General features: G+C 35.0%; 1 protein-coding gene across 7 annotated transcripts in view; it reads right to left on the reverse strand.

Annotated features, from left to right (window-relative positions):
- Positions 1 to 26,353, reverse strand: part of ARHGAP32 (Rho GTPase activating protein 32) — a 320,124-nt gene that overhangs the window by 192,757 nt on the left and 101,014 nt on the right. For all 7 annotated transcript variants that reach the window (XM_070272953.1, XM_070272951.1, XM_070272952.1 and 4 more), the window contains exon 2: positions 12,817 to 12,925. In XM_070272953.1, coding sequence (XP_070129054.1) covers positions 12,817 to 12,921 — 105 coding nt within the window. In that variant the 5' untranslated portion in view covers positions 12,922 to 12,925. The remainder of the gene's footprint in view (positions 1 to 12,816; positions 12,926 to 26,353) is intronic.

A 26,353-nucleotide genomic window follows, 5' to 3' on the forward strand; every position in this document is an offset into this window, starting at 1 on the left:
CTAGAGATAAAACAGAAAAAACTGTTTTCAGTAATATTTGTAATGTTATTTTGAAACTATCAAAAATAGAAGATTAAAGCAAACAAGTTATTGTTAATGTAATTAAAAACTAAGCTTTTCAGCATGAGATACAAGTATAAATCAAAGAAATTAAATAGAAACTCTTACGCACTTTGTTTTTGGGGAGGGATGTTTACGTGCGGCTGCTAGAATGACAGAACAGACACACAGAAGGCACAGTGACACAACCACAGCAAAGCACAGAGCTGAGTCTTTGTGCTACACCACGGATAGGACTTTAAAATGGGAATTCAACATTAATACCCTTAGACAAACTTGAAGCTGATTAAACACACAAGAATGTTAAGTGACTGTCAAGTATATGGCAAGTTACTGTGCAACAGGAAGGAGGCTCATTTCTAAATTTCTCAAAATTTTATAAAGGACAATTAAAAATATATATGACATAGTTTCCAAATTTATAGGCAGAAGGAAACAAAGGGATATTAATACTCTGAAAGACAGAATTCAAAGAGATTTTATTTTAATAGGCTACAAAGACAAACCAAAATGATTAAAGTTCATCACGAATAAAAATTAAAGCCCTGAATTTATGCTCAAAACTCAATTACTTAAGTATGGGAGGAGCACACTTTTTCTGACAAGAAAAAGTAACAAGGTCTAAGGCCTATAGTTTACCACAAGCTAAATATAAGGCAAAAATATATCCTTACTGGTAAAAAGTTAATACAGTCTGAAAAAATGGGGCATCTATAACAAGGAAAGTATTTGTTTCTCCACAATCTGAACCAGTTAAACCACATAGGGAACAGTTCATCCATTTCAGGAAAACATAATTTGATATCGAAAACTTGCAAAAATAGGAATTGGCAGTGTTTCTTCCTGTCTGCTTCAGGACTCCCTAACCCAGAAAAATAGTCTACCACTCCTGCAAATAATAACACATCTTTAAAGAATCTTTCAAACTGCTATACTCTTGATCCCAAACCCAAGTAAATCTCTAACGTTGACTGAATAACTGTAAAGTGATTTAACAGTAGTGTAGTGTAACACACCATGTTCTGATAAAGAAACATAAGTGGGCCACTTCCACAGGCAGCCCACCACTAAGCCCACGTCTTCTGTATTATCTATGTGTGTGATTATCTTCTCTAAAAGACTGTAAAGTCCATTGTAACAGGTACCAGCAGAATGCTAATGAGTATTACAGGTTTTAACTAAAAAATAGGGTAAGGGAAGGTGTTTAATATACAATCACAGAGCTGAAAGAAATTTCAATCAGCCATTCCACTCCAAAGAGGAAACTGAGACCAAGAAAGAAGAAGCAACTTGCCATACTGCATTAGTCACAGTATTTATTTTAAATTGAATTTTTATCACAAAACTTACTACATCTAATATAGGCATATGGAAGAAAAAAGTTCAAAGACAGTCGAATTTTTTAAAAGAAAAATTACAACGATGAGAAACAGCTTTTCTCCTATCAAAATATAAAAGACTAAAAATTTTTAAGATTGAAAAGATATGGTACGAAAGACACCAAACATTACTGCTTAGAATATGAATTCACAAAATCCTTCTGACAAGAGTGTGAGGATCTTCACACTCTTCAGATAAGTAATCCCCCATAAGATAACAGTAAAAAGAAAAGGCAAATTCATCACAAAGATATTCATCAAAGCGAAATATATAAAACAAACTCAAGGTCCTAATAATAATGAAATATCAATAACACATTCTATATTATAGGGTTTAAACTCGTTTATTAAGAGTTGTCATTTAACACCAATTACAACAGAGTATATACATAAACTTCTCCCAGGCAATCAGTTTTACAGAGTATTAGTGGTTTTAAAATTTCTGGAATATCAGTAATTTCCATCAACTAATGTTGTCATATATGTTAAATATATTATGAACCACAAACAACAGAGAAAAACTATATAACTCTCTCATAAGCAAAATTCTCAAGAGCTGTGCCCCCTGCAACTCCGTCAAGATTTCTCCCTCCTGGTCATTTAATCAAACACTGACCCAGGTAACACTGGGAAGAGATGCTGCAGATGTAATTCAAGTCCCAGGTCAGCTGATCTTAAAATACAAAAAATACCTGGGTGGGCCTAATGTCATCACATTAAGAATTTCAAAAGCAGAGTCTTCTCCAGGTGGTAGCCAAAGGGAAAGTCAGAAAAGATTTAAAGAATGAGCACTCAAGGTGCCGCTGCTGGCTTTGAAGACCAAGGTGGCCAAGTGAGGAGGAATTCAGGGAGCTTCTGGGATAAGAAAACAGCGCTCCTACCCCCATGCAGCTGACAGCCAGCAAGGAAACAGGGGCCTCAGACCTGGGAACGAGAAAGAACCACAAGGAACTAGATTCGGCTCACAGCCTGAGTGAGCTGGGAAGCAGATTCTTCAGTCTTCAGATGAGAGCCCAACCCAGCCAACGCCTTGATTTCAGCTTCATGAGACCCAAAATTGGTCTGTCAAGAAAGGCAAACAGGACTGCCAGTTTCCATCCTCAACCACACGTAACCATAGGTAATACATGCAACAAACCTCTGAAATATGTTTATAGAAGCTTTTAAATCTTTATTTAGTCTAAGTATTTTTCCCTTCCTTACAAAGGAAAAAGAGAAAATGGGGAAAAACCTAATAATCCCAATACCACAGAAAAGCTAAATTTATTAAATCTATAGTATATTATGGTGAACAACAGTATCACTAAAATGATTCTTAAAGAATTAGTATATCACAAAGAAATTCAATTAACAGAGTTATCTGTGTGAATATTTTCCAAAGAATTTTGACACAAAATACCTTTAATGTTAAGAACAGATTATGAAACAATTCTCTTCACTTATTTCCTCCAATATGTTATCTAGAACTCCCAAAATGCAGGAGCTAAAAACAGAAATAGGAAGAAAAAGGAGGAGGCAGGTAGATTCAAGTATGTGGATAATTCAGGCAGCACACACACACCATCAATTAAGCGCCAGGAGTAAGCTGTACTGTTATACGTATTTAATTTTCTACTTTAAGTGGAAACAACAGGGTGGGATCACCAAAGAAAAAAACCTGAAACGGATTATAACTAGTTCTTCTGCAGCAAAGGAATTGCCTTAAAGTTCACCTCTACTAGAAAATAATATCTTCTCAGAGAGAACCAATTAATAGCTGGGAAAAACATTACTCAGGGGCAAGGTTTAAAATAACTTAGAAAAAATTAATAGCAAGTACCATTAGTACAATAATCACAAATTCACTACTGGGCAACAGCTGGTTAATCAATCTAAACATTAACACATTGACATATTAGCAAAATTTTTAAATATTCTGAAATTCATACTTTTCTATAATGGAGATTCAACTTTTCCTTCAACTCACTCCCATTTGCCCTGATCATTAGAGATAATCCTACTTATTCAACAGGTATTTAATTTACTGACAATACAGGGTTCCTATGCTGTATATAATTTTACCAGATGTTTTATATAAAGGTACCTAGGAAAATCTAAAAAGAGTATACTACTACCTTTATAGGTACTTTATTCAGGTAAATTATTGCTAGTCTTCAGTGCTGCTAGAAAATGATACAGGTTTGTTTCTACACTTGAATTTTGTATACCAGATCTACTACTAGAAATTTGCATGTAATATTAAATATATATGATAAAAATATAAAATATAAATTCTTTTTGGAATAAGGCAGGGTACAAATAGAAGAAGGGTAGAAGGGAAGAAAGAAACACAAATGAGGGAGACATTTAATACGAAAATTTCTACTAAAAGAAGAAAGAGCAAAATTCTACACTATCCATGACACTCCAGTTGAGATCTATAAGAATCATTATTCCTCTAACTGCACGTTTTAAGTACTTTTCTCCTTGAATATTTCATAAGTTCAAATTTTTTTTGAAAAGCTATATAACAAATTCTCTCAGAAAAAGTAACATCCAGATCACATAAAGCCTTAAATAGCACCATAATTGCAACATAATTTTCAGTTTAATAATTAACAATAAAATGCTGGGTTTAAGATTAGTTTAAAAGATTTTAGGCTTAACTTTTATAAAATGCCAATTTTCAACACTTTTAACCCATAAAATTAACAATTTCATGCAATTCGACCTAATATACATCCCAGAGCTCTTAGGAGTGCATCAATTATCTTCACTAATTAACACCATCAATTCACGCCAGAGAATCCCCACAATGTCCAGCCAGAACAGGATGCGCCAGGGAATGGGGTGGGCTTGGAGCTGTTTATTGAAGAGCTCTGAATACACGGGCAGAAATTCAAAACCTGGGCTTTGCATATTAATCAATGGCTGCCTTTGTGATTGTTCACGAAGCAACACTAAACAAAACATTTGGCTTTTAAAGACTGAAATGATAAACACCATCAGTTTCTCTGAATTATAAGTAAAATTCACTCATCAGTTAAAAATAAACAGTTAAACATCAGACAGTAATAAAAGAGCTAAAGATATTCATTTAAGGAGCATCTGAAAAGACTTTTCTTTTATGCAAACTGCAAATGTTTTATAGCTTGATGGGTAAAAGGAACCAGTCTAAGTACCATACAGAGTGAACACCTATCAGTCTAAGAAGCAATAAGCCAAATACACACTTCTTCCAAAATTACCTCTTCCCCAAGATTATTCAAGAAGAAATAATCTAGCTCTTCTATCAATCCTCGTTCCTCTTTAGAAAGCAGTCAATAGAGCAGGAAATGGTCCAAATACCAAGGGTACTTTCGAGGAGTCTAAGAAAAATGTACCAATGGTCTCACTTTTGTCTTAAAAAAAAGAAAGAAAATAAATAAGAAAAAAAAGAAAAGAAAAAATAAAAAAGAGGAAAGAGGAAACAGAAAAGAAAAAGGAAAATTCATATTATTGTCTCACAAATCAACATAATAAAGGCCATATATGACAAGCCCATAGCTAATATCATACTCAACAGTGAAAAGCTGAAAGCTTTTCCTCTAAGATTAGAAACAAGACAAGGACGCCCACTCTCACCACGTCTATTCAATGTAGTACTAGAAGTCCTAGCCAGAGTAATTAGGCAAGAAAAAGAAATAAAGACATTCAAATCAGAAAGGAATAAGTAAAACTTGTCATTATGTGCAGATGATACAATATTATATATAGAAAACTCTCAGGACTCCACCAAAAACTGTTAGAACTAATAAATTCAGTAAAGCTGCAGGATACAAATCAATATACAAAAATCTGTTGCGTTTCTCTACACTAATAATAAACTATCAGAAAGAGAAATTAAGAAAATAATCTCAGGGCCAGCCTACCAGCACAGCAGTTAAGTTTGCACATTATGCTTCAGTGGCCTGGGGTTCACCAGTTCAGACCCTGGGTACAGACCTCCATACCACTTGTCAAGCCATGCTGTGGCAGGCATCCCACATATAAAGTAGAGGAAGATGGGCACCAATGTTAGCTCAGGGCCAGTCTTCCTCAGCAAAAAGAGGAAGATTGGCAGCGGATGTTAACTCAGGGCTAATCTTCCTCAAAAAAAAACAAAAAAAAGAAGAAGAAAAGAATCTCATTTACAACTGCATCAAAAAGAATAAAATACCTAGGAGTAAACTTAACCAAGGAGGTGAATGACCTAAACACTGAGAATTGTAAGTCATTCGAGGCCGGCCTGGTGGCCAGCGGTTAAGTTAGCACGTTCCACTTCGGCAGCCTGGTGATCGCCTGTTAGGATTCCAGGTGCGGACATGGCACCACTTGTCAAGCCATGCTGTGGTAGGCATCCCACATATAAAGTAGAGGAAGATGGGCACGGATGTTAGTTCAGGGCCAGTCTTCCTCAGGAAAAAGAGGAGGATTCGCAGCAGATGTTAGCTCAGGGCTAATCTTCCTCAAAAGAAAATAATAATAAAAAAGAAAAAAAGACGGGGGCCAGCCCCTATGGCCGAGTGGTTAAGCTCGCATGCTCCACTTCGGCGGCCCAGGGTTCAGATCCTGAGCACGGACATGGCACTGCTCATTAGGCCATGATGAGGCGGCGTCCCACATGCCACAACTACAGAGACCCACAACTAAAATATACAACTATGTGCTGGGGGGATTTGGGGAGAAAAAAGAAGGAAAAAGAAAAAGATTGGCAACAATTGTTAGCTCAGGTGCCAATATTTAAAAAAGAAAAAAGAAAAACAAAACTGTAAGACATTGATGAAAGAAATGGAAGATACAAACAAATAAAAAGATATTCTGTGTCCATGGATCAGAAGAATTAATACTGATAAAATTTCCATGATACTCAAAGCAATCCACAGATTCAAAATTCCAACGGTATTTTTTACAGAAACAAAACAAAAAATCCTAAAATTTGTATGAAACCACAAAAGATACTAAACAGCCAAAGCAATCTTGAGAAAGAAGAGCATAGCTGGAGGCATCACACTTCCTGATTTCAAACTATATATCAAAGCTATAATAACGAAAACAGTGTGATTTTGGCATAAAAACAGACACACGGATTGATGGAACAGAATACAGAGCCCAGAAATAAACCCACACATATATGGTCAGTTAATTTACGACAAAGGAGCCAAGAAGATATAATGGGGAAAGAACAGTCTCTTCAATAAATGGTGTTGGAGAAACTGGACAGACACATGCAAAAGAATAAAACTGGACCACTATCTTATGCCATACACAAAAAATTAACTCCAAATGGATTAAAGACTTGAACATAAGACCTGAAACCATAAAACTTCTGGATGAGAACACAGGTGGTAAGCTCCTTAATCAGTTCCGGCAATGATTTTCTGGATTTGACACCAAAAGCAAAGGCAGCAAAAGCACAAATATATAAGTGGGACTACATCAAACTAAAAATCTTCTGCACATCAAAGTAAACCACCAACAAAATGAAAAGGCAAACTACTGAATGGGAAAAAATATCTGCAAAGCAAGTATCTGGTAGGGGATTAACATTCAAAATATATAAAGAACTCATACAGCTCAATAGCAAAAAAACAAACAATCTGATTAAAAAGTGGACAGAGGATCTGAACAGACATTTTTCCACAGAAGACATACAGACGGCCAACAGGTACATGAAAAGGTGCTCAGCATCACTAATCAACAGGGAAACGCAAATCAAAATCACAATGAGATATCACCTCACACCTATTAGAATGGCCATTATCAAAAAGACAAGAAATACCAAGAAATAACTAGTGTTAGTGAGGATGTGGAGAAAAGGGAATGCTTGTGCACTGTTGATGGGAATGTAAATTGGTAAAGCCACTATGGAGAGCAGTATGGAGTTTCCTCAAAAAAAATAAAAACAGAACTACCATAAGCTCCAGCAATTTCACTTCTGGGTATTCATCTGAAGAAAATGAAAACACTAATTTTAAAAGAGAGCTGCAACTCCATGTTCAGTGCCGCACTGTTTACAACAGCCAAGACACGAAAGCAACCTAAGTGTCCATTGATGGGTGAATGGATAAAGAAGATATAGTGTGCGCACGCGCACACACACACACACACACACACACACAAATGGAATATTATTCAGCCATAAAAAAGAAGGAAATCTTGCTACTTGTGACAATGTGAATGGATCTTGAGGGCATTATGCTAAGTGAAAAAAGTCAGACAGAGAAAGACAAATACCATTACGATCTCACTTTTATGTGGAATCTTAAAAAAAAAAACCTCAAAGAACAGATTGTTGATTTCTAGAAGTGGGGAGAGGGGGATGGGCAAAATGAGTGAAGGTGGTCAAAAGGTACAAATTTCCAGTTTTTAAATAAATAGATCCTGGGGATGTAATGTACAGCATGGTGACTACAGTTGATAATACTATATTTGAAAGTTGCTAAGAGATTAGATCTTAAAAGTTCTCACCACAAGAAAAATAATTTGTAACTATCTGTGGTGATATGTTAACTACACTTAATATGGTGATCACTTAGCAATACACACAAATATTGAATCATTATGTTATACTCCTGAAACTAATGTTATAGGTCAATTATATCTCAATTAAAAAAATGACTATTATAAAACTTTTTAAATTCTTCACTCAGGAATTTCTGGCTTTCTTTTATTTATTGTTTTATTTTTTTTTTTTTTGAGGAAGATTAGCCCTGAGCTAACTACTGCCAATCCTCCTCTTTTTGCTGAGGAAGACTGGCCCTTAGCTAACATCCATGCCCATCTTCCTCTACTTTATACGTGGGATGCCTACCACAGCATGGCTTTTTGCCAAGCAGTGTCATGTCCGCACCTGGGATCCGAATCAGTGAACCCCGGGCTGCCGAGAAGCAGAAGGTGCAAACTTAACTGCTGCACCACGAGGCCAGCCCCTGGCTTTCTTTTAAACGTGTATTTAAAAAACTAATATTCTGGCCATAACACACAAATCAATAAAAGTTCAACATTTAAGCCTTTTATTTCTAAAGAACTCAAAACTTAACTAATGGAATTGTTTTGGACAAACATTTTATAAGGGTTTCTCTTAACAATAAACTTCATTCCCGAAGTCGTATTTCACTTAGATTATTATTGAAAGAGAGAAAGGTCCCAAATTTTCTTTACTCTTACTTCCTCATTAAAATCAATATGATTTTCTAAACAGTGTAGTAAAATAGTAGCTGTAATCTCATTTATATCTTTTTCATCATTCACTGTTCAGTTTTTACAACCTAGAAATATACTATTTATTGAGTGTGATGATTTTTTTTTTAAAAAAAGAGGATTATAGGGCTGGCCCTATGGCAGAGTTATTAAGTTCAGCATGCTCCGCTTCGGGAGCCTGGCTTCACAGGTTCAGATCCTGGGCATGGACCTACACCACTCATCAGCCATGCTGTAGCAGCGGCCCATATACAAAGTGGAGGAAGACTGGCACAGATGTTAGCTCAGGGCTAGCCTTCCTCAGCAAAAAAAACAAAAGAAAGAGGATTATACCACCTGCCCTCAAGAAGGTTACACAGGAAAAAATCAGAGTACCAATATAACAATATGCTACTCTAATAACATATGATATAAATGGTAATTTCCATAGACAAATAAATGTGGACTCCAGAGAAGAAAATTCAGTATCTTTCTATGCATACAGCATATGACATTTTAATAGAGGGTAAACAAATCACCACATAACAAAAAAGATCATGTTTCTTCCCATTCAATAAATTCAACGTACATTTTTTGGAGGCTATACAAATTGTAGGCAAAAATGGGCAAAAGATTTTAGCGACCATCCTTTCAACAGAAGGCACCTCCAGGGATTCCTTGACTCAATAGGGGTGTGGGACTTGATGGTCTCTGATTAGGCTATTTTACATCTCCAAAGAGTAGAAGTTAACTTGTAGAAAACTGATAGCACCAATAATTCCTGTCCATAGAAATACAAATTGTGTCCAGTGGAAGTGAACAGTCTTGCCAATTTTGCATCCATTTGCATCCATTTAGCATGACTGATATATAACAGTAAGGCACTCTGAACTCTCCTTTGAACCACACTGGACTGATTCCTTCATTAATTAATGAGTTAAATATCTTTGGCATGTGCTCATTTTATAGTTGTATGAGAGTCATGATTACATCCTCTTTTAAACTGTATTCTTCAATAAAATTGATATAAGATGATCTCTATCCTTCATCAAAGAGCTCACAATATAGTAAGAGAGAGAGAAAAATTCATAACCAGCTAGAATGAGATTAAATATTATGATAGCAATATAAACAACATACATAAGAAAAATAAAGCCATTTTCTCTCTGGAGCCTTACATGTTAATTTACAGTTACATGATAAGGCAGGGGTCAAGAAACTAGAACCAACCCAGCCCGCTGCCTGTTTTTGTACAGCCCACAAGCTAAAACTAATTTTTACATTTTTAAATGTTTGGGGAAAAAATCAAAAGAAGACATGTGAAAGACATATCTAATGACATGTGAAAATCACTTGAAATTCAAATATCAGTGTCCATAAAAAAGGTTTTATTGAAACACAGCCATACTCATTTATGGGTTATCTACGGCTGCTTTCACGTTACAATGACAGAACTAAGTAGCTGAGAATGAGACCTTACGTGGCATTCTCATCAGTTCACACTGCTGCTCAGCACAACATAAAACACAGTATTGAGTTATAACTCAACAGCATTCAAGTTCCACATGTATTGCCAAACTATATTTTTTAAATTACCAATTCATACACATTATGTAAAAAGAAGCAAAGAAGAGATAAGTGGATTTTGAATGTCATGCTTTTAAGGCCAGAAGACTGTGGGTTTTGTTATCAAATTATATGGCAAAACATGGTGTGTATTATGCAGTGACATTCACAGCTGTGTTAAAAGAAGAGAATATACACCAACGTTACCAAACAATGCACTCATCACAGTATCTTCAACTCAGAGGAAAGTAACCATCTGAAAAATTCGAAAATTCTAAAATAGAGTATATCATCACACAGAATTTCTTCACAAAAATTAAAACAAGATTGCATCCAAAGTAAATTTCCAGGTAGCTCATTTGTGAGCCAAGCAAGGAAAGCCATTCACCAGCTGTGAGGCAAGTAAATCACGTTTGACTACAGTAGCCAAAGAAATGTGTCCAGGGAAAACAAACTGTTTAAGCCTTTTGATGAGAACAGTTACTTCAAGAGTTGAGGTCATTTGGAGCAAAATCAATAGTCAATTAAAAGACAAGGGGAACGATTTCAAGTGGTCTTCCTTGATTCTTGATGAGTCAACAAATATAACCAACATTGCTCAGTTGTTGAAGACTCAATGCTGAGTTTAAAGGACCTGAAAAATGAGCCCCTATGAACAGTCCTCATGGGACAACCACAGGTGACAATATTCTCAAATAAATTCAGCAAACATTAATTCGGTACAACCTGAAGTGAAATCTATTAAGATCCATTATAACATATTTTGGTAAAAAATATGTGTGGAGTAGAAAAAGGCTTAATTGGACACACTTTCAACCTCTGCTATTGAACACTAAATGGCTTTCATAATTAGTTTTTGCTGCAGATTTGACACTACTTCTTAATGATTTTAACCTAAAATTACAACACAAAATATAGCTTATATGAGAAACTTACCCCAGTGATAATACTTAAAATTAATGTTAAATGCTAAATGTTAAAATGTTAAATGTTAAAATTGCAAGTAATCACAAGCTGCTATACATACTTCTCAAGCTATCAAAGGTTAAAACAAGAAGGGAGACGTCCATTACCACACAAAATTTGCAGTGAATACATTTCCCGAGCTCAAACTACAGTTCCAGCAGGGTTTTTGAGACCACAATACAAATGCAAAGTATATTTCCACACCGCAAAATCCATTTTGAGGAGCTTCCACCTAATCTTCATTTAGAAGTTTGCGATGTAATGTTATGCTAAAAGGCAAATATCAACAGAAGAATCTAACAGAATTCTATAAATGCCTTCTCAGCAATGAATATGCTCAATTAACATCATATGATCATAAACTGATGTATTTGGCAGTACCTATCCGAGCAAAAAAGCACTTTCAAAAATGAAATATGTAAAATCTTATTATAGATCAGCATTGACAGATGAACACTTGCATTCAATTCTGATGATGAGAAATACTAACTTTTAACTACAATTAAGTAAAATGTTATTCTCAATGAAAAAAGAGTTTCATTTTCTTATTAACAGACCTGAATTACAACACATTGTAACAGATTACACAGGTATCTCAAATTTGTCATGTGGAAAACCACACTGCACAGGATGTTTCCACCTAATCCCCAACAATGCTTTTCCAGCATCTCAGTGAATGTAAACTCCATTCTTCAGGTTGATGACGCCAAAAAACCTGAAGTCATTCTTCGCTTCTCTTTATCTCATTCTCTATATCCCCCATCATTACTAAAAACAGTTGGCTTTATCTATAAAACTATATCCAGAATCTAACCATTTTTCACCACATCTACCACTCTGTTCAAGCTGCCATCACTGTTCAGCCACTATAACAACCTTCTAACTGGTCTGCCTATTTCTTCTTTTGCCTCTCCCTTTAGCCTATTCACAACAACCAGAGACTTCCTTTAAAATTCTACGCCAGATCATGTCACTTCTTGGCCAAAAATCATCCAATGGTTTCCCATCTCACTCAGCAAAAAAAAAAAAAACAAAGTCCTTATAATGGACCACAAGAAACTATATGATCTGCTCTCCAGCCACCCAAACTACTTCTCTGACCTTAACTCCTTCTACTTTTCCCCGGCTCAACTTCAACCACATGTCCTACTTGTGTTTCCTGCAGCTTGCTTTTTAATCCTATGGCACAGTCTTTGTTCTTCCATTGCCTAAAATGATCTGTTCCCAGATAAACACATCCTCACTCCCTCACATCCTTCAGGTATTTGCTCAAATCTCACCTTCTCCAAAAGGCCATCTGTGACTACCCCATATTACAAGTAAGTATCCTTTCACACTCTATTCTACCACTCTGTAACCGCACCACTCTTCATGAATTTTCTACAACAGCACATACCACCACTTGACATATTATATATTTAGTTATTTGCTTCTCCTCCTACCCTGTGAAAATATAAGCTCCATGAAGGCAGGAAATATGTGTATTTTTTTCAGGCCCAGAGAGTCTAAAACAGTGCCTGGAATAGAGTATTTGCTCAATAGACATTTCCTGAATAAATAAACTAAGCAACAACAAAAAGTTTTTTGGTGTGACTAATGCTTCCTCAGTTCCTTTTCCTTATGTAAGTAAGACATACATATACACATATGCATAAAACTGATTTACCATTGCACTAAGTGTTTCTTCCCAATCAGGCCGCTCTCGAGGGTGAACGTTTCTGTGTAGTTCTGGAACAAAATCATCCTCTTCAGAATGAATGGAGGACTTCATCTTCCTAGAGACCAAAACATGAGAGACTGTGATAAGAATTCCTATTTCCATGAAAGCTTTCAAATAATCATAATTCAAAAGAACAGAAAATCACATCAGATTTGCAGTTCAAAGAGCTTCATGGCTACTATTGATCCTGCATGTCTACTCTAGCTTTCAGAGATCTTTCCTGACGTGCCAAACACCTGCTTTTATTCCAGGAGATAAAAGTGAAGTTTATAACTAATTATCCTTTATGGTCTGTGGTAATTATTATAAAAGGACTGATTTTATCTGTTCAACACAGTTGGAGCCTTGAGAAAATTTCCAACAACCATCAATATTTACAGAACAGTGCTAAGCATTAGTAAATTTCCAGGATGAAAGGAGAGAGATGGTACTTCTGGTTCCAATTTATGAAGCATAGTGGATTGAACTAGCACTCCTGAGGAGAACAACTGTGAATGCTGGACAAAACATAAAACTACTTATCTGAAGGCACAGGAAAGCAAGCAATACAGGTAGCACTTCTGGGGCTAAATTCTTTGGGAGAAGGAAAACCCATGAAGCAAATTCCACATATAATCAATCTTTTTGTATAAGAAATTTTCTAAATCAATGATGGGAAATAGAGCCTAAGCAAAATATTGTAGTCTAACTGAGCTGAAGAGGAAGAGGGTGGAAGTTGGGGTTGCCAAAGCAGATGGGGCTTCAGGGTGAAAAATGCCCCTTCAAAAGACCTGTAGAGAAGAAGTCCAAAACTCTACATGGAGATTCCTCTCAAACTGTTAACTTATTACTAAGCTTACAAGTATGTAGGACAAGATGCCAAGAAACTATCAAAAAACAGTGAATGGGCAACTAAAGAGCCAAGCAGATATTTCAGCAGCCCAGCAATACCAAGGAGATGAAGGTTAGCAAGCAAGCACCACTAAGATAGAGGAGCACTGAAAAAAAATCCCTGGGCTCTCAAATGAGACTCCAGGAAAGCCATGCCTTAGGACTAAGAACAAAATAGCAACAGACAAGCTCTAACAAAGCCTAAAAGCAAGCCTTAACAAAATCAGAATTGCCAGAAGGAAAACTATCTTCAGAGTAAAGCAACATTCTAAAGACCTTCTGTGAATTTTTCATCCACTTCCTCTGGTATCCAACAAACATTACAAGGCATGCTTAAAAAAAAAAAAAGGAACAATGAATAAAATTGGAGAAAAAATATTCAAAGTACAATGAGACTCACATTTGATTCAGATTTTAGAATGATCAGAAAGGGACTTTAAAATAGCCAGGATGGATTTCTGGCTTCTGCTTATGATGTAGAAAGCTGTAGAGAGCATCACTCTCCGTCTAACAAGAAAAAAAGACAGATCATATAGGAAATCATAACTTTTCTTGAATCCATCAGAAAACTGAGGTCTCCAGGCAACCAACTAGCCTAAACTCTACAGAAAGACAGGAATCTCCAAGATGAGCTGGATGAGCTGGATCACAAGCAATTTCTCACCGAGGGCAAAGAAGGGGGAAAAGAGTGAGACAAGCTGGTAAGAAGAATTAAGTTAAATTTTTATCAAATTGCTAAAAACATTTATGACTAATACGTTCCATAAAATGAAAGAGGAAAACAGATGAAAAGATGAAGAATTTCAACAGAGAATTGAAATCTATGAAAAACAATCAAATATTCATCCTAAAACTGAAAAATAAAATATCTGAAATTAAGAACTCACTGGATGGGTTTAATAGAACAATGGATATGGTTAAAAAGAGGATTAGTGAACTGAAAGACAATTCAGCAGAAAATATCCACATTGAAGAATATAGAGAAAAAAAGGACAAAAATATACAAAACAGCATAAAACACAAGACTTGGTAAAAAAAAATCTCAGATTTGTCTAAATTGTCAACTCAGAGATAAGAGAGATGATAAAAGAAAGGGACAAAAGCAGTTTTTGAAAAATAATGGCTGAAAAGTTCTCAAAACTGATGAAAGTCATCAAACTACAGATTCAAGAGTTCTATAAAGCTCAAGCAGGATTTAAAAAAAAACTAAGTATATTATACTCAAACTGATAAAAAACCAAACACTAAGAGAAAATCTTAAAAGCAGCCAGAAAATAAAAGACACGCTGACTTTCAAGGAGCAGTAATAACAATGTGGAGGACATTTCAATGGAAATGAGATCTACTGAAATGGAGTGAATCTTCAGCATAATAAAAGGAAAAAATATTGCCAACCTAGAATCCTCTACATCACAAAATCATCCATTAACAAAAGCAGAAAGAATTTACCACCAAAAGACTTGCAATAAAAGGAACAGTAGAGTTCTTCCAACTGAGGCAAACTGATCCCAAAACTACAGAAATGAATGAAGAGCATAATAAAGGGTAAAAAGTGGGAAAATATACGTAAATATTAATTTAAAAATTGATGTAAAAACAAAAATAATATCCTATAAGGTATATAACAGCCATAAAAAAGCACAAAGGATAAGAGAGGTACATGTAGTCAAACAGGCTAGGAGTCTTCTATCAGTTTGGAAATGAAATAAGTCCTATTTTAGAGAAGAATGAAATAGGTCAAAGATACACATTGCAATCTTTACGGTAACCACTAAAAAAATAATGAATAAATGTATACAAACTAAAAAGCTGACAGAGGAGAAAATTTTGCAAAACAAAACATACTTGATTAATCCAAAAGAAAGCAGGAAAGACAGAATAAAGGCACAAAGAATAAAGAAGGCAAATGAAAAAAAATAAGTAACAAAATGTTAAACTTCAATCCAAGCATATTATTAACAATTTGTAAAGTGACTGGACTAGTCAGCAAACACATGGAGAAACTGGAACCCTCATTCATTGCTGGTAGGATTTTAAACAGTGCAGCCACTGTAAAACACTGTTCGGCAATTTCTCAAAATGTTAAACACAGAAATACCGTATGATCAAGTAAATTCCACTCCTAGATATTTAACCAAGAGAAATAAAAACCTATGTCCACCAAGAATTTGTACATGAATACTCATACCAATATTATTCAAAATAGCCAAAAAATGGAAAATAACCAAAATATCCATCAACTGAAGAATGGATAAACAAAATGTTACAGATCCATACAATAAAATATTATTCAGCCGTGAAAAAAAAGGAAGTGCTGATTCATGCTACACAAGGCTGAAAAGTGAAAATATCATGCTAAATGAAAAAGGCCAGATACAAAAGACATGTTGTATGAATCCACATATAAAAAATGTTCATAACAGTCAAATTCATAGAGACAGAAAGTATACTGGTAGTTGCCAGGGACTAGGGGGAAGAGGACATGAAGAGTTACTACTACTAAGAGATTTCTTTATGAAATGTTCAAGAATCAGATAGCGATAATGGTTGTGCAACTTTGTGAACAAGCTAAAAACCACTTGATTAGATTAATTAAGAGTGAATTTCACAGTATGTGAATTACATCTCAATAAAAAAGTAATAGACTAAAAATTCCAACTAAAATAGATAAAGGGAAATATTCCATAATGATAAAAGCATCAAATCAACAGTGTGATATAATAAATAAAATCTGTATGCAACAAATAACACAACTTCAAAATACATACAGTAAAATCTGAATGAACTAAAAGGAAAATAGATAAATCCAGTTGCAGATTTTAACAAACTTTTCTCAGTAACTGACAGAATAAGCAGACCAAAAACATCGTAAGTATATAGCACATTGGAACAATCCATTTCTTCAACCTAAACTAATATAAAACATTAAACCCAAACTACAAAATATATATTTTTTTCAAGTGTATGTAAAACATTTACTAAGAGACCAAATACTAGACGATGAAGCAAGTCTCAACAAATACAAAGAATTTAAATCATGAAGAAAGTGTTTTGTGACCACTACAGAATTACACTAAAATTCAGTTACTGAAAGATAACTAGAAATTCTCCCAAATGTTTAGAAATTATGAAACACAATTCTGCATAACTCTTGTCAAATACACAAAATCACAATGGAAATTACAAAACATTTTGATCCGAATGATAAGGAAAATACGATAGGTTAAAATGTGTGGGATACAACTAAAACAGAGCAAACATCATAACCTCTAAATGCCTATTACTGAAAATATGAACAAGGTGAAAAAAATCCAAGAAAAATAGGAAGAAAAGCTTTTTTTAAAGAAGAAATAAATGTAGTAGAAAGCAGGTGTATAACAGAGAAAAGCAAAACCAAAAGTTGATTCTTTGAAAGATTAATAAAATGGACAACCTCTAGGAAGATTCATTGAGAAAAAACAGAGAACACACAATATAAAGAATGAAAAGGGAGCTGTAACTAGAAAGCCTACAGACATTAAAAAGATTCTGAGGACATTACAAACAACTTTATTCCAATATATTTGAGAATTTAGTTGAAACGGCAAATTCCCTGAAGAACATAACTTACCAAAACTGAAACAAGAAACCAAAAAATTTAAACAGTCTTAGAGCTATTAAAGAAACTGAATCTATATGAAAACACCAGGCCCAAAAGGATTCATTGGTGAATTCTTTCAAATAATCAAGGAATAAATTATAACAATCTTACATATATTCTTCCAGAGTACAAAAATAAAAGACCGCCTCCCCCCAACACACAACCTGTTCCATGAGGCCAGGACAGACTTCATAACAAAAGCTGATAAAAATATTACTAGAAAAGAAAATTATAGGTCAATACTATGAACACAGCTGCAGAACTCCTAAACAAAATATTAGGAAATCAAACCCATTGGTATACAAAACACATATATAGTGACCAAGTGAGCTTTAGTCCAAAATGCAAATTGTTTTAACATTCTAAAACTAATCCCTATAACTGACCACATCATTAAAATAAAGGAATAAAAACATATATCATTTCAATAGGTAAAATTTAATACCTATTCATGATATTTTAAACACATATTGAGAGAGACATGAAGGTTATTAAAACACACACACAGACACAGCTAATATCATGCTTAAAGCTGAAATACTGATGCTTTCCCACTGATAAGCAAGGTCAGCAAGGTCAACAAGGTCATGAACAAGACAAGAGTGTCTTCTATTCAACATTGTACTTGAGGTCTTAGTTTTTTTAAAAAAGGCAAGAAAAAGTAAAAGGTATAGAAATTAGAAAAGGAAAAGTAAAATTCTCATCATTTAAAGATGACACAATGTGTACACAACCTAAAAGACTCTAAAACCAATTAGAATTCATAAAATAATTTAGCAAGATTACAGGATATAAAGTCAAATGCAAAAATCAAATGTATTTATATATACCAGAATCATAAATTTATTTATTAAGGCAAAAAAAGGCCCATCAAAAACACAACCATTAAATAATTCGTACAATTTTCCACGTATAGAATACTACACAGAAGTGAAAAAGAATTACTGCTGCCACTTGCAACAAGTGGATGAATCTCATAAATGCTAAGTTTGGCAGGGGGAACGACTGGGTAGTCTTTTTTTATGGTCTGACCATGTGGTGGTATTTGACAGATATAGGCAGGCATACATTCTGTCAGAGACACAGAGAATTTGGTTTGTTAGTCAATTTACATCTGTCTGTTTGTGAAAGACCATGTCTCATTTCCACTGCAGAGAACAGCTCTTTGAGATATATCTAAAGCTGTGAGTTTAGTGTTCTCTGTTAATTTTACCCATGGCTGAAGTTGTACAACTGAAGCCACAAGGTGTCTGTGTGTGTCTGTAACCGACAGAAGTCATCACCTATCCTCATAGGGAGTAATATGTTTTCCTACCTTCCTACCTTATATACCTTTATACCTTCATTATAAAGCCCCTTAAAATATAGGAGCTCTGTTCTGGTTGGTTTATATACACTATTAAGTGCTTACATAAATCTAAAATTTCCATAAAATAAAGAAACTGAACTTGTAACACTAATGGGGTCAACTGTATTGGTGGTCAAAACAGAACAGAGGTTTGCTGAAGCCAGCAGAACTGAGTTATGGTCACTTCCAACAGAAAATGCCTGTTATATTATATAATTCTTAACAGGTATTATAGTTTTATCATGCAAAAATCACAAAGGTATAAAAAGGAATGTAGTAGAAACCCTTCCTCCCCTCCCTGTCTCCAATCTGCCCAATCCCTAACCACTAACCTCCCCACCCTTATATATTCTTCTAGACTTTCTTTATATATATATCCATTTTTTCCATATATATTAAAAAATATATCCACACAAACTATAAAAGCAATGTGTACATATGCTACTCTTTGTGTAAAAAAATGAAAGAAGAGTTTTATTCCTCCATTACCACCACACTTTCTACATAAAAAGTACTATGTTTATCTACTGTTGTATAGTTTTCTAATATTTCCTGGAGAACTTTTCATATCAGTATCTAAAAAGCTTCTTTGTTATTTTTACAAGTGTATAATATTCCACTGTGTAGATATTCCATAGTTTATTTAACTAGCCCCCTACTGATGGATTCTTGAATTATTTCAGTCTTTTGTTAATATAAACAACGCTACAATAAGTCTCTAAATATATCATTTCTACAAATGTACAAGTATATCTGAAAAACAAATTCTCAACAGTGAAAAAACCTCTTTGTGTCTATTAGCCCATTTTTCTACTCGGTGGTTGTCTTTTTCTTTTTTTAGTTTTATATATATTAAAGACACTAATCCTTCACTTGCAATATGAGTTCCAAGTATTTTTCTTAGGTAGTCATTTGTCCTCACTTACTTTGTTTTTGTATAATGCAGGTGTTTTATATTTTATGTACCTGAATTTCACAACCCTTTCTTTTACGGGTTTTGCCTTTTAAGTCATAGTTCAAAATGCCTTCCATGATCCAAAAAAATTTTAATTTTCCCATCTTATCTTTTAAAATTTTTATGGATTCATTTTATACACATATCTTTGATCATTTGGAATTTACCCTTGGTATGAGGTAGGATTCCAATTTTCTTTATTTTCCACAGTTGTCTACCCAGTTTCCCCCACAGTATTCATGAATAATACATTTATCCCCACTGGTTTTTAAGAAGCCATCTTTACCATATCTAACTCTTCCTGTATATTTGGCAATATTTCTAGACTTCCCATTCCACCCCACTATGCCTTCTATTCATGTACCAGTGCCACAAGGTTTTAATTATTGAGACTTTATAGTATGAGATCTGGTTGCACTAGTCCTCTATCCACCATTCTTGCTGTTTTTCTTTTCCCCAGAAGGTTCCTTGGCTACATGATTTAGCCAAGATCAATTTATATTAAGATCAATTTACCTAGGTTTTTAAAAAGCATTCTTATTATCCCATTAAATTTATAATAAACTGACATCTTTATGATGTTGAATATTCCCAAATATGAATAAGGTATATCATTTTTGTTTTTTTTTTTTTTGAGGAAGATCAGCCCTGAGCTAACATCTGCCGCCAATCCTCCTCTTTTTGCTGAGGAAGACTGGCCCTGAGCTAACATCCGTGCCCATCTTCCTCTACTTTATATGTGGGATGCCCACCACAGCATGGCTTGCCAAGTGGTGCCATGTCCACAACCGGGATCCGAACCAGCGAACCCTGGGCTGCTGAAGCGGAACATATACACTTAACCGCTGTGCCACTGGGCCAGGCCCCAAGGTATATCTTTTTATCTGTTCCAAACTTCGTTTACGTCCTTCAGTAATGTTTTAAATTTTCCTCATATAGGTCTTAGAGTTCCTTAAGATTATTCCTGAGTATTTTATCATTTGGGTGGTGGCTCTTAAAAATGGCACTTTTTCTTCCACTATATCTTCTAACTAGGACTGTTTGATACATTATTATTAGCCCTGTTTTGCAGACAGGAAAACAAACGCATTAACTCATCACAGTCACTCCGGACGTGGTAGACTCTCTTCTCCTGGAAGATCCCACTTTTCAGCCTGAAGAAGACACTGAAACAAGTCATTCACATCTCTAGTGACCCACTAGACTGGGTAACAGACACCAAGATTCTGCCTTCACTAAATGCTCCCTTCAGAAGCTTCCTCTTAAAAGCCATGGAAAAAACTACCAGTGGACTTCCAATTCAAGACTGCATACATGTTGAGACACAGATTTCTCCTTCCCCAAGTCTCTGAAAAATAAGCAAGCTAAATAAAAGGAAATAAACCTTAACAGAATGGTATGGGTGGAATCAGCAGGCCAGAGAGAGAGCTTGATAAACTCGTGGAAGACAAAAAGCAGGTGGGATCGTACTGACTGGAAACCAAGAGAAAAACAGAAGTTCAAGGAGGCTGCTCTCCCACTGCTCTCCACAACAAAAGAGATATTTGCCCCCAAGGAATTAATAAAAACTGGAAAATTACTCTGTAAAGAAATTTAACAGTCAATCAGAAGGACTAGGGCTCCTAACGTGGGCGTCTGCACCTAAGAGAAGCAAGGCAGAAGCTATCTGATCCGGGGACTACTGAAGAAAACACAGCAGGGGGAGGAGGCAAAGAAGGGCAAGCATTCAGCTCAGCAGTTAAAACATTAATTCTGTTCAGTTAGCACAAACACAGCAAGTACATTGAATAAATAAAGCTGGAAAGCTGAAGAAGAAAGACAATAACCTAAATCTATTAATATATATATAAATAAGCCAGAGTACATATTATATCTATATATGAAGAAGAACCCTTAAAAATTATTTCTCTACTTCAATTGAATCTGTAAGATTAAAGAAAAGAAGAAAGTAATGGTCTAAAGAACAAGTACAAGAAATACTTCAAATCAAAAAATAAGAATGTAAAAAGAAATACATCATGAAAAAAAGGACAGATTAAGGAGACCTAATATGCAATAAATAGGTTCCACAAGGAGAAAATTATTACACATAGAGAGGTAATAACTAATAATAGATAACAATAAAAACTCTTCCCTAACACAAAGACTTGAATCTGCAGATTGAAAGGCACTGAGCTCCTTGGACCCGTCTCCTCAAACAAGGGCAACAAAAGTAAAAATGAACAAGTGGGACCACATCAAACTAAAAAGCTCTGCACAGCAAAGGAAACCATCAACAAAATGAAAAGGCAACCTACTAAGTGGGAGAAGATATTGCAAATCATACATCCAATAAGGGGTTAATATCCAAAATATACAGAGAACTTAACACAACTTAATATCAAAAAATCAAAAAAGCTGATTAAAAATTAGGCAGAGGATCTGAATAGACATTTTTCCAAAGAAGACACACAGATGGCCAATAGGTACATGAAAAGATGTTCAACATCACTAATTAGGGAAACACAAATCAAAACCACAGTGAGATACCACCTCCCACTTGTCAGAATGGCTATTATCAAAATGACAAAAAATAAATGTTCGTGAGGATGTGGAGAAAAGGGAATCCTCATACATTGTTGGTGGGAATGTAAATTGGTGCAGCTGCTATGGAAAACAGTATGGAGGATTCTCAAAAAAATAAAAATAGAACTACCATACAATCCAGCATTCCATTTCTGGGTATTTATAGAAAGAAAACAAAAACACTTATTCAAAGAGATATATATATGCACCCCTATGTTCACTGAAGCATTATTTACAATAGACAAGATATGGAAGCAATCTAAGTGTCTATCAAAAGAAGAATGGATAAAGAAGATGTTGTATATGTATACAACGGAGTATTATTCAGCCATAAAAAAGGATGAAATCTTGCCATTTGTGACAACATGGAGGGACCTAGAGACTATTATGCTAAGTGAAATAAGTCAGACAGAGAAAGACAGATATGGTATGATTTCACTTATATGTGGGATCTAATAACCAAAACAAATGAAAAAAGCAAAACAAAACAGAAACAAACTCATAGATACCAGAAACTACCTGGCAGTTACTAGAGTAAGGAAGGGTTGGGGGTAGGCAAATAAGTGAAGGAGATTAAGTACAAACTTCCAGTTATAAAGTTTGGGGATGTAATGTACAGCATAGGGAATATGGTCAATAACATTGTAATAACTTTGGTGACAAATGGTAACTAGACTGATCATGGTGATCATTTCATAATGTATATAAATATCAAATCACTATGATGTACATCTAAAACCAACAGGATATTGCATGTCAATTATACTTCAATTTAAAAACCAGATTTCTTGGGGGCCGGCCCAGTAGCACAGCAGTTAAGTTCGCACATTCTGCTTCGGTGGCCTAGAGTTCGCTGGTTTGGATCCTGGGTGTGGACATGGCACCACTTGGCAAGCCATGCTGTGGTAGGCGTCCCACGTATAAAGTAGAGGAAGATGGACACGGATGTTAGCTCAGGGCCAGTCTTCCTCAGCAAAAAGAGGAGGATTGGCCAAAGATGTTAGCTCAGGGATAATCTTCCTCAAAAAAAAAAAAAAGATGTTCCCTTTTAAGAGGAATCTTGATGCCAACTGCTAAAATAATAAAATATATTCCATATCCTTGAAAAAAAAGGAGAGCCAGCCCTGATGGCCTAGTAGTTAAAGTTAGGCGCACCCCACTTCAGCAGCCCATGTCCAGTTCCCAGTCCGTCAGTAGCCATGCTGTGGTGGCAGCTCACACAGAAGAACTAGAAAGACAACTAAAATATACAACTATGCATTGGGGCTTTGGAGAGGAAAAAAAAAAGAAAGAGAGCAAGATTGTCAACAGATGTTAGTTCAAAGCAAATCTTTCCCACCACAAAAAAAGGAAAATCACTGAGCTCTAAGCTAAAGAATTGATGCCAAATATATGTAGCTAAGGATAAAAAGAAAATCTTACAAGCATTCAAACAGAAAGAACAAGTTATGTACAAAGAGAAAAAAACTGGCATTTGAGTATATGCAGGAAATCAGATTACATCACTCATAGAACTTACCTGAATAATCAAGAAAATATCAATCAAATAACAAATGAACCAGAACAGACATATTGAAATGAGATATGATAAAAAAGAAGAAACAGCAGTAAGCACTGAGCAATGATACGTATAATTAAATCTAAGTGAATGACAAAAAATATTAAACCATCTCAGCAAAAAACGAACGGAAGGTGGGGTAGAATGGTGATAAATAAAAGACACCAAAAATCTCATCCAGGAAGAAAGGGATTAAGACAAAGAGGAAGTAAAAGTATTCTAAAGATCTTATTTTAAGAAGAAGGGAAGTAGAGAAGAAAAGAGAGAGCCACAGTAGGAAAAAACAGCACACTTGAGTGGAAGAAATTATTTGATTTTCAAATAATAATAGAGAAAATATATATCTGAATATGAAAGCATAGAAAGGGAAGCTAATTATTAATGGAAAGTAAAAGTACAGCAGAACTTCTGAAGTTAAATATCTAGAAAAGATTTGCTTGTTCTGACTATAATCTTCCTAGGCTAGTCACGATGTATTTTTTTAAAGAGGAAACTGACTATATTATATTTATAAGTAGAGCTTTAAATGTTTCAGGGATTTCATTTACTAAGTTGGAACATGCAACTGACTGTTTACAGGAGTTTAATGTTTCAGTTGAATGCAAAGATTAAGGAAAAACAGGTTTTTAAATGTTTAATTTTAAATAAATAGCTTGGTAACCAGGAACTTTTATAGAGTTTTATATAATTTCTGCATTCTAAGGCCCTTTTTCAACATCAAAAAACTCACACAGATTAAGAAAGGCTCACCTTGGATTTCATCCCAAAGAGTTTAATTACTGAAATACCAAGGAAGTCTTGTACTAGCATGCCTCATGGTCAAGACAGATTCATTTCACAGATTATACAGTCTAATGGCTAGACTCCAATACTGCATAAAATTTTCTGAGATTAAGCAATGTTCACCTCAGACATTGCTGATTAGAATTAAATTTATTTTTGTGACACTGATAAGAGTATGTTGGGTAAAAGTTCTATTTAATGTTGAAAGAATATTTTAGGGGCTAGACTATACTCCAGGTCATACATCAGGTTACAGAGTAATATAAATATTATCTGTTTTTACAAAGTACACATCTTTTTTGGTATCATACATAATAGATTACTAAGGGTCAGATGCCTATGAAAAGTCGCAGAGTAAAAAATAGGCCTAGGTGTGATATTGGTATATATGTCAATGGTTAACTGTCAATGATACCCCCTCTATCCTTTCAGGCTCATAAAAACTGATTGGGAATTTCAAAATCAAGAATTTCTACAGAAGACAAAAGAATAGTCGTGTTATTAAAAGCAGGAAATGGTGAAATAGCTTTATAAGCATCCAGAGGAATTTAGTCATTAAAGTCAATCATTCTAGGTCTGAAAGAAGAGTAAGAACCTAGAAGAAATATAACACTATATTCCAAGCCCTTGTCACCTGTTTCAACTGCTGCTGTATCTTCTACGTCATGATATCATTTCAAATAAGGCAGAGAAGGAATAAAGCAGCCAACCAACCAAGTGCATCAATTATTATTAGTCCTATGATTCTATAAACCAAAAAGACATTCCAAAAAACACTCAAATCTGTTCACCAAATCCTCTAGTGTAAAGTTGGAAGTTTCTCTTCTCACTTAAAATCAAACGTCTTACGATGGAGATACAAGTGAAGATCTGATGGAGAGATCTAGGCGTCCACAGACTCTGATTTTAAAGGTACACAAGTTCTAAAAATGTGCTTCAATTATGTACTATATCATCTCTGTAAGTGTCTCAAACTCTATGTCATACTTGCCAGGCTAAGTATCTGCCAATAACGTGGTATTAGAGAAGACTAAACAAGATCATATGATAAACATTTCTACCCTGAAATGCCAAAGAACTAGAATCTTTCATGATGGAGTGAGTAATAATTCGTAGGTGTTCCAGAGGTCATATCTTTAACAGGTCACATTACTGTATGCATTACTTCACTTGTATGTTGGGTGCATAATCTATACAACACTGGTGCTCAAAAACTCCTCAAAGAAGGAATTTCAGAAGTGAGATGTCATCTGTAGGCTCTTAAAGGGTATTAGTGGGGCCAGCCCAGTGGCATAGTGGTTAAGTTCATACACTCTGCTTCGGCAGTCTGGGGTTTGCTGGTTTGGATCCTGGGGACAGACCTACACACTGCCCATCAAGGCATGCGGTGGCAGCGTCCACATACAAAACAGAGGAAGACTGGCACAGATGTTAGCTCGGTGACAATCTTCCTCAGCAAAAAAAAATTTATTACTTACCAGAGAATAACATTTAGCAGCAGATATACCAAAAATCTTATATAAAACTAAAGTCTTTCACTTTGAACATCAAAATTTTGTTCTACTACACACTGACAACGTGGTCTATGTGACTTTCTAAGGCATAATTTCCTTATCTGGAAAATAGTAAAAATAATGCCTACTATATAGGATTGATATACAGATAACCTGTATACTTGAAATAACATATTTGGCTTAGTACACTACATATAACTCCTATATAAAACTTTTCTTTCTTAAAAGAATTAAAATTCTTGTTTTTCCT

The sequence above is a fragment of the Equus caballus genome, chromosome 7, assembly GCF_041296265.1.
Source record: "Equus caballus isolate H_3958 breed thoroughbred chromosome 7, TB-T2T, whole genome shotgun sequence".
Taxonomy (NCBI): Eukaryota; Metazoa; Chordata; class Mammalia; order Perissodactyla; family Equidae; genus Equus; species Equus caballus.